The sequence below is a fragment of the Scylla paramamosain genome, chromosome 2, assembly GCF_035594125.1.
Source record: "Scylla paramamosain isolate STU-SP2022 chromosome 2, ASM3559412v1, whole genome shotgun sequence".
NCBI classification, from domain to species: domain Eukaryota; kingdom Metazoa; phylum Arthropoda; class Malacostraca; order Decapoda; family Portunidae; genus Scylla; species Scylla paramamosain.
The window spans coordinates 12,187,501-12,197,500 of record NC_087152.1 but is presented as its reverse complement, the minus strand read 5'-3'; the positions used below and the strand labels follow the sequence as shown (position 1 = coordinate 12,197,500).

At 34.3% G+C, this 10,000-nt stretch overlaps 2 protein-coding genes across 6 annotated transcripts in view; both read right to left on the bottom strand.

The window, feature by feature from the left end:
* Positions 1-26, bottom strand: part of LOC135110077 (sulfotransferase 1A1-like) — a 9,601-nt gene extending 9,575 nt beyond the window's left edge. The window contains exon 1 of one of the 3 annotated variants that reach the window (XM_064022044.1): positions 1-26. This exon is cut by the window's left edge and continues 134 nt beyond it. The gene's annotated coding sequence lies outside the window, so the exon portion shown is untranslated. The other 2 variants (XM_064022049.1, XM_064022057.1) reach the window with 2 other exon arrangements.
* A 5,872-nt stretch (positions 27-5,898) lies between these two features.
* Positions 5,899-10,000, bottom strand: part of LOC135110049 (sulfotransferase 1A1-like) — a 9,863-nt gene continuing 5,761 nt past the window's right edge. For all 3 annotated transcript variants that reach the window (XM_064022035.1, XM_064022024.1, XM_064022029.1), the window contains exons 5-8: positions 8,349-8,475; positions 6,622-6,788; positions 6,363-6,465; positions 5,899-6,240 (exon numbers count right to left, since the gene is read on the bottom strand). In XM_064022035.1, coding sequence (XP_063878105.1) covers positions 6,122-6,240; positions 6,363-6,465; positions 6,622-6,788; positions 8,349-8,475 — 516 coding nt within the window. In that variant the 3' untranslated portion in view covers positions 5,899-6,121. The remainder of the gene's footprint in view (positions 6,241-6,362; positions 6,466-6,621; positions 6,789-8,348; positions 8,476-10,000) is intronic.

The following is a 10,000-nucleotide window of genomic DNA, read 5'->3' as shown; positions in this document are numbered from 1 at the left end:
ACGCGCCTCACCATACTGCTTTATAATGTCGACCTTGAACGAATGAAATTTTATACTTCGTTCTCGATATTTTTTCCTTTTTTATAATGTAACACTCAGTTCACGGAATGAAGCCATGGCTCCCTGAGACACGAATGCTATGAATTTAGAGTAATAAACATTAATATACATAAAAATTTCATAAGAACGTCAGTAGAAAAAAAAAAAAATGAATTCCGAACGAAATCGGAAGGCAACGATCATTCATTATGGGAATAACATTCTATCTGGCCACCGTTCACCAGCAGGTGATGCAACTTCTGTCCCACAGCTTCCGCGGGATAGGACGGGCACTTTGACATGTATTTTCATAAGCATCCAACCTAACAGGAATTAAACAGTTCATGCAGGGAAGTCACAGAACGCCAAACTTCTAATCTCTCGAATTTCTGTTTGGAGCAGAGAAAAATAATTATTGTTCAATGCCTCAAAAACTCAATTCCTCCATCTATCAACTCAACTATTCCCTCTTCTGTAATGTCACTCAGCTGCCCCTCTCCTCTACACTGAACATCCTCAGTCAATCCTTTATGATTACTAATAATCTAAACTGGAGACTCCATATCTCATCTCAAGCTAAAACAGCTTCTACAAAGTCAGGCATTCTGAGTTGTCTCTGCCAGTTTTTCTCATCCCCCTGCTACACACACAATATATATATATATATATATATATATATATATATATATATATATATATATATATATATATATATATATATATATATATATATATATATATATATATATATACATATATATACATCTGGTCACACACACACACACACACACACACACACAGAGAACAAAAAAAAGGAAAAATATTTTATATATATATATATATATATATATATATATATATATATATATATATATATATATATATATATATATATATATATATATATATATATATATATATATATATATATATATATATATATATATATATATATATATATATATATATATATATATATATATATATATATATATATATATATATATATATATATATATATATATATATATATATATATATATATATATATATATATATATATATATATATGTATGCATATATATATATATATATATATATATATATATATATATATATATATATATATATATATATATATATATATATATATATATATATATATATATCTGGTCACACACACACACACACACACACACACACAGAACAAAAAAAAAAGGAAAAATATTATCACTAGCCTCATTCCTTGTGTAGGAAAATATGGAGAAATGTCTGTTTGAAGAAATGCTTTTACAAATAAAAGCAAGACCATATATTCACAACTGAGCAAGAGCTGCTCTGGTTTTATACTAAAAGAACATCTAGCAATGTATACTAGAATGCATCAAACACAATGTAATAATACCTAACCATTGTCTTCATGAACTATAATATATGCTTTTGATAGACAGGTGAGATCCTGTAAGCAGGAAGTCTTTCAGATCTCTTTAAATATGTTCAATGCAAAGCATTACTGTTCATCAAGGGATACTTATCATTGTAATGTACTCCTCAAAGGATGGAGTTAAAAATCACCAAAGATATGGTGTCCAAGACAGTGCAGTTTTAATAGCTATGAGGATGCAGGTAACACAATAAACTACAGAACCCACAAGACAAATGAAGCACATTAGAACACTTTCATGACAACTATTTGTTAGGCTGCACTGTCCATAAAAAGCACTGTACATCAGACACTATACTAATTTAGCTAGAGTATCTGTAGGAAGTGGTCAAGAACCCTATGGTGACAAAATGTCACAAAATTAGATCAGAAAGTGATTTATATGAACTTGAGATGCACAGGGACACTAATGAACCTGGAGACAGACATATGCAGTAGAATGTGCAACTGATGAAAAATAGAAAGACGAGTCTCCATGGCAAAAATAATTCCGATATTGTGTACTTAGTGAAGCCCAAACTGTTTCAGCAGATAACACATAAGATGCCCATGTTCCTTATGAATCTATGCAAAACCAGATGTAATACTGTATAAATATGTCATACTGTAGCTGTAGGTATCACCATATTATATGACATAATTCTGTAACAATAATAAAAACAAAATATAAAATGAGTATCATACCGAGAAGGTAGTGTAATAGCTAGTTGAACCACTTATGTAAAACTAACAGTTCCTTACCTGTCAAGCATTATCACACTGATCTTTTATCAAATTGCAGTCTCAAGCTGATAAGGCATACTGTAGACTCTATGTATGAAATATGAAGGTTCTTCAGATCAGAACCCTCATCATCTGAAAGGCAGCATCTTTTATGCATACATCTTGATAATAAGGCTGTTGAATTAAAACTGCACCTATTTGTTTACCTACACCTCATATATTTTCTAAGGAACATTCTCTCTCCAGAGAGAGAGAGAGAGAGAGAGAGAGAGAGAGAGAGAGAGAGAGAGAGAGAGAGAGAGAGAGAGAGAGAGAGAGAGAGAGAGAGAGAGAGAGAGAGAGAGAGAGAGAGAGACCTCTACTGACCTGTGAGGAATCTAGCAATAAAATAATGATCATAAATATGAATTTATAAATCCTAAATCAAAATAGCAATCAATATGCAAATACTTTGGATCTGTGCTTCCAGCCACTATTTGCTCATCATATTTAGCACAGTTCTCAGTCATAAGCACTAAATGCACATCTTTAACACAACTTTTTAAGGAAACAAATATAAAGTAGTATATACTGTATATTTTTGTGGATAAGACCACTTTCTGATAAGACGACCCCCCAAATTTCAGTTTGATTTTAATGGTTTTAGCTGATATCGGTGGTTTAATATGACACCCAAACTACCAAATCATTCTTTATACAACAACCACTTTTTCAGTCTCAAAAAGCTTTATATTCTATATTTTATTCTTTAAAATACATTCCTACAGGAGCTTAAATGATATTCTGATGTTCTACTACTTGCCAATTGGTTGTCTGCCTTTAGGGCCTGGAAAAGCATATGCTCTGTTGGGCACGTATGCTTCCGTTTACCTTGCGAGCAAAGTGTTTGACTTGTCAGTGACACTACTGAAAACACCTAAACAAACCCTTGCCTTGCACTGCCTGCGTTTGTCAAGCTGACGGCTGTAATCTTATATATATATATATATATATATATATATATATATATATATATATATATATATATATATATATATATATATATATATATATATGAAAACACCTAAACAAACCCTTGCCTTGCACTGCCTGCGTTTGTCAAGCTGACGGCTGTAATCTTATATATATATATATATATATATATATATATATATATATATATATATATATATATATATATATATATATATATATATATATATATATATATATATAAGATTACAGCCGTCAGCTTGACAAACGCAGGCAGTGCAAGGCAAGGGTTTGTTTAGGTGTTTTCAGTAGTGTATATATATATATATATATATATATATATATATATATATATATATATATATATATATATATATATATATATATATATATATATATATATATATATATATATATGTTTCTTTTGATTAGATACACCGATGCTCTTGAATTTTTTTTCTCAGTATATGGACTTCGTCCATCTGCAACACTACAATTTGGAGAGATTCATCATACCCCCTGTTTGCTTTCCTTAACTGCTTAGCTTGGGGTTCCATGCCTTGAAGACCTTTATATAGCTCCTTCTTCAGCTTTGGGAAAAAGTGAGGAATATTCACACAGCCTCCTGCTTTATCCATTCATATACAATGTCAACAGAGGTTTGTAGTTGTACAACATTAAATTTTGTTTGCACACTTTTGAATGGATATACATTTCAATGCATTTTCTCAAAATGGATTCCTATTTTCTTTGTCTAACTTTCCCAAAAGTTGTAATATATGATTGTTATTTGTTTACAATGGTATTTTGTGTAAAATTTTAAGGTCATTGTTTTTGTATCTGGCAAATAGGACAACCTCCTTTTTTTCTTTTTTAGGATGATTCAAGTGTTGTCTTATATGCTGAAATATACGGTATGTACAATGGGAAGGAGTTTACAGGTGCAGTGTAGGATTACAAAAAAGTGTCCATTCTATAATTATAAGTAATACTGAGTGGAGGTTGAGGTGTTGACCTTGAAAGCTGGTGTTGTGGTGTATTGGTGATTTCGGGGATGATGTTATCATGTTATGGGTAATCTTTGGTGATGATGGTGATATCCTGTGAGGCTTGAGGAGGTGAAATACGGGAATTATTGTCTGGGGACGCTGTAATGGTGTCTGAGTAAATTCCTGCGGTCGAGGGAAATATTTCTGTGACTGGTGGAGATGTAAATGGGTTCTGGTGTTGTGTGAAGTGACGAGTACGTCATGTAGTAATGTGTACTACCTCATGTTGTTTGTGAATTATCATTAGTATTAATATATGTGGTTGTAACATAGAATAATCGTGTTTTCTACTCCCCCAATATTAATCTGGTATTAGAGGTGATTCCAGGTGTGCTGTTTCAAGGTAAAGGTAGAGTGAGAGGGTGTAATTCTGGCGATTTCGGATAGGTTGGGTAGGCACTCGAAGCTTTTAAAAAATCCAGACCTTTAAAACTTTCTGGGATCAGTGTAACGTCCACTTCCTTGGAAAGATAACCGGGATTGTACGATCGTAAGTAAGTAAGCGATCATGACAACAGTGAATTTTTTTATTTATTTTTTTTATTGCGGTATGGCTGTGTCACGCTGGTTGTTGTGTGGCTGGGTGTGATGAGCAGTTTAATGCGGTTTTCTCTGGTATGACTGGCATGGTTTGCTGTGTGGCTCTTGTTACGCCAAGTGGTATGTGATGTTGTTGGGAGTAACATGGATCATTGGATGACTGGGTGTGGTATGGACCGTTGTGTGGCTGGTGTGATGCGTGGCATGGTGTGGCTTTGCGTCCATGGTGTGGTTGGGTGCTATATGTGGTGAGGCGTGGTTGGTTGTTGTGTGACGTGGTGAGGAGGGTGGGATGTAGGTTGTGATGTGGCTAAGTGTGATGTTAGTTGTGGTGTGGCTTCGTGTGGTATGACTGTGATACAGGTTATTGTATGGCTAGTTGTGGTGTGTGGTGTGACGTAACTGTGTGGCGTAAGTGGGTGCGATATGAGTGGTGTGGCGTGGCTGGGTGTGATGTAAAGTGTGATGCGGCTTTGGGTGATGTGGATGGATGTGATGTGGCTTGTGGCGCTGCTGGGTGTGATACGTGGTTTGGTGTTGTGTGGTGGTGTAACTATGAAACTTTTTTCCTCTATTTTGTTTCACATCTCAAAGAATGCCAGTAATAGCCTGTAGTAACTGTATCCCCAGATTATTGTTTTTTTTCTTTCTTTGTAATATTAATTAGTATTCTGTTTATTAGAGATTTTTTTTATTAGGCAAGACTAGTTTTACATGTGTAAGTTCAGATAAAACCAAATAATATATTTTTGGTAAAACAGATTAACCAGCCAAAATAAGCTGTAAACTTCACTCTTGGTGGTATATAATTACAAAATCAGTGATGGCCCTCGAGACCATAACCAAGAGCATAACTGGTCCTCGAAATTGTTTGAGTGTGATATATATATATATATATATATATATATATATATATATATATATATATATATATATATATATATATATATATATATTATATATATATATATATATATATATATATATATATATATATATATATATATATATATATATATATATATATAATTGTTGTTTTGTTGTTGTTGTTGTATTATTATTATTATTATTATTATTATTATTATTATTATTATTATTATTATTATTATTATTATTATTATTATTATTCAGTTCAGTTCAGTATTCTTTATTCACATTGAAAAATGTACAGCAGTATCATTAACCACGTAAGTAAAACTGGAAAACATTAAAAATTGCGCAAAGGAAATTTAATATTATTGATATTATTATTATCATTATTAGTAGTATAATTTTCAGCATCACCAACATCATGGGTATTACAGGTGAGCTGAACAATACTGCCGGTAGAAATGACACCACTTCAGGAGGCGGGTCACTCCGCCAAGGCCCAACTCAAGTTCAGGTCAGTATCCGTCAGGTTCTTTTTGATCCACTGGTCCATCTCCTCCTGCAGCTCCGGCGAGAAGTTGTTCTTCCAGTCGCCCACGATGCCTGCAACATGCACAGTATAATGTTTTATTTCTTTAAAATAAAGATAAAATCGGTGGTATACAATTAGCTGTAATGGAAAGAGTAAAGTTATTCAGATTTTTTTTATAACAAAAGATACCCACCCTTTCTGAAAAAGACAGTTTTGTCTTGTTCCTTCTTAAATGGGTTGCCGGGCAAGGTTCCAACTCGAGACTTCATGGAGGAAAACGATATGTGCCGCTTTATCTGGAGGAGACATTTAAGCAATTTTATTGTAAGTCCGCCGGAAGATTAAAATAGCCTTGATATAAAACATATCAGTATAACTCGAAAGGTGCACTCTCTGCCACGCCACACAGGGTCAATATTATCGTGAGTCCCACGTTTCAGCTGAACACTCACGGCCTCAAGTTTCTCCTCGCTCAGTCCCGCTCCCAAGAATTCGTTAATCTTCCTCAGCTCATGCATGATGTCAGATATCAGATCCTCGTAGAAGACGAAGTGCAGGTTGGGATGGTGTCTCTTCTCCCACGCAGCCATCACGTGTGGCCAGTACGGACAATAGATCACTAAAAATAATTTAATTGTAGTACGACTCTCTCTCTCTCTCTCTCTCTCTCTCTCTCTCTCTCACACACACACACACACATACACACAAACACACACACACACACACACACACACACACACACACACACACACACACACACACACACAGCACAGCACAGCACAGCACAGATCCTCACACAAACATACACAACACAGGAGAAGCGTAATCCTTAGCCTTCCCTTCCCCAATGGCCACACAAACAGAACAGAATTGCTGCCTTCGGCTTCAGTTGAGTTGCGAGACACCTCTTCCTCGAACTTATGACCATGCAGTCAAGCAACGAGATACGATCAAACTCTGTGTGTGTGTGTGTGTGTGTGTGTGTGTGTGTGTGTGTGTGAATGCATGTTCGGGTGTGTTTTTTTTTTACGTTTGTTCTTACCCAAGTGTATTTTTACAGGACTGAGTCAAACTCTTCATTCCACATCTTTTAAAGTTAATTTGTCATATTTATCTTTAAAACTATGAATGCGCCTTCCACACACAGCTTCGTCAGTCAATACATTCCACTAATTGATTGCTCTGTCAGGAAAACTGTTTCCTCAAATATCTTCGCTCTTTTTTTTTTTTTTTTTTAATTTCTTACTGTGTCCTTTCAGTGTTGATTGTTAAGACACCACAAAATCTGTGATATCAATCTTTTCTTTTCCTTCTACTCATTTGTTCATTTTGATCATGTCACCTCGTTTTCGTCTCTCCTGTAGTGTTGGGAGCTTCAGTTTGTCAAGTCCTTCTTCATAACTAAGATCTTTCAAGCCTGGTACTCATTTTATAGCTGTTCTTTGCACTTTATGTATCTTTTGAACATTTTTTTTTTTTTCCCAGATGTGGATTCCAAACTTCTGCTGCATATTCGAGTGTTGGTCTTACAAGTGCTGTGATTATTTTCTTAACCATTTCCTCATCTATGCATCTGAATGCTACCCTCATGTTTGCCAACAAATGATGGATGCTCCTTACTTTATCATTTATATATTCTTCTGGTGATAACCTGTTGTTTATTATTATACCTAAGTTTTTTTTTCTTTTCAGATGCTTCATTTGTGTTGTTAGCTAATTTGTAATTCCAATCAGGTCTCTCTAAATCTCTGCCAGATTTTATAACATGACATTTATCTACATTAAAATCCATTTGCCATTTCTTTTTTCATTCATAGAGTTCTGTGAGGCCTTTCTGTAGCTCCTTGCATAAGCTTTCATAATTATTTTTTTGCTTTGCAACTTTGCATCATTGGCAAAACATGTTCATGTAAGTGTGTGTGTGTGTGTGTGTGTGTGTGTGCTATTAAATTATAAGCATAAATTTCCTACACGTGAAACATTAGCATAATATTTGGTGGGAGGAAAGCACGTGAGGTATTAGTAATGGTGCAAAGGAGATGATGAACGAAGAATTATTTAAGTAACGAAGAGTAAAACGTGTTGAGAAAGTTTTAGCTGTGTGAATATGATGAACATGTACATGCATGATGTGCGTGATGTCATCACTGTGGGTTTCACTCTCCCTCTAAGCACTTACTTCCGTCATTCATGATCAGCCTGGCAAAGCTATCGATGTCGCCACGGAACTCGTGAACATTGGTGGAGCTATAGAAGTTCCAAAATGAGGTGGTCATGTCCTTGGGGTTCCTGGCCACGTAGACCACCTGCAACAAGAAAGACAGTAAAGGTCTGCTCAGCATATCTATTTAGAGTAAGAGCGCACGAGCAGTTTTGTGCCGGCGATTTTTGTGGCAGCGACTGATTTAAAAATGAAACACGTGTTCCAGTGGAAGGTCGGACACTGGTCACTTTTGTGGCTGCGTCAAGAAAAAAATCGCTCTGGTCCCATTTTCCAAGCGACGCTACGAGACACGATTTTGGTAACTGATGAAACCTATTATTTTAAATGAGAGCGCGCGCTCGAGTGACTCTTGTGGCTCAGCTGTTGTGGGTGATGGGATGAAAAAGATGAAATAAATAATTACTTCCCATACTGATTAGAATAAAAATATTTATTTGTCATTAATTTTTCATTTTATTTTTATTTTTTAGAAAATATGAATCTATTTCATGCCGATTAGTATGAAAACTTTTATCTGAAAATCATTGGATATATATATATATATATATATATATATATATATATATATATATATATATATATATATATATATATATATATATATATATATATATATATATATATATATATATATATATATATATATATATATATATATATATATATATATATATATATAATTATATATATATAACATATGGTACCTCTACGAAATCCATGTTGAACTAAGGAAAAGTCGCCGCCACAAGAATCGCTCGTGCACGACCTCACGACAAAACTCGCTGGCAACCAAGGACTCTGCACCAGGAGGACGGTCCACTCAGTGTTAAATTTTTGCTCTTGCCATGACACGGTGGCGCCTCTAGCGGTCAAAGTGAAACATTACTCTCGCTCGCATAAGTTTACCATTACCTGCACCATTTGAGAACTAATTTTTCTTGAGTTATCATGTCCACTAGCTTCACTGTTTAAGATTTGGCTACATATATAATAAATTTATGCATCATGTTAAAGTCTGATATAATTGAGTGCAATGTTTACCGGTTGCCAAAGCTGTAGATACCATTATCCTACCTAATCTTTCTATGTGCCTCTCTCAAATGAATAAATTCCACAACACCCACTCCAGTCTGTTGTGCCACATTTTATGGTAAAAGCCACTGATGTTAATATTAGCAAGAACTCTGTATGCTACGATATATGGAGTCCCCTTGATTTTAGCAAATCAGAAAATTTTTTTTTATTTCTCCATGAACACTAATTACTCCCTTTGCTTAACCATGTAATTGATTTTTAAGGCACACTACTTCACATCTCACTTATTTTTATGGTATACTCCCATAGTTTCATAACTGTATAAAGAATTATTTATTCTTTGCACAATAGTAAGCTCTAGTGAAGTCCCAGCTCTCCGAGCCGTATGTTAGGGCTGGTATAATGCACTGGTTACCTATATACTTTTCTTTTAATTGAGAGTGGGAGATTACCCTTCATTACATTGCTTGGTTTTCCAAAGGCCATCCATCCTATTTCTATCCTTCTGTTGATTTATGTTTTATGGTCTGAGCTCAAACTATTTTTTTTTTCCCTAAAGAAGTACTGTATAT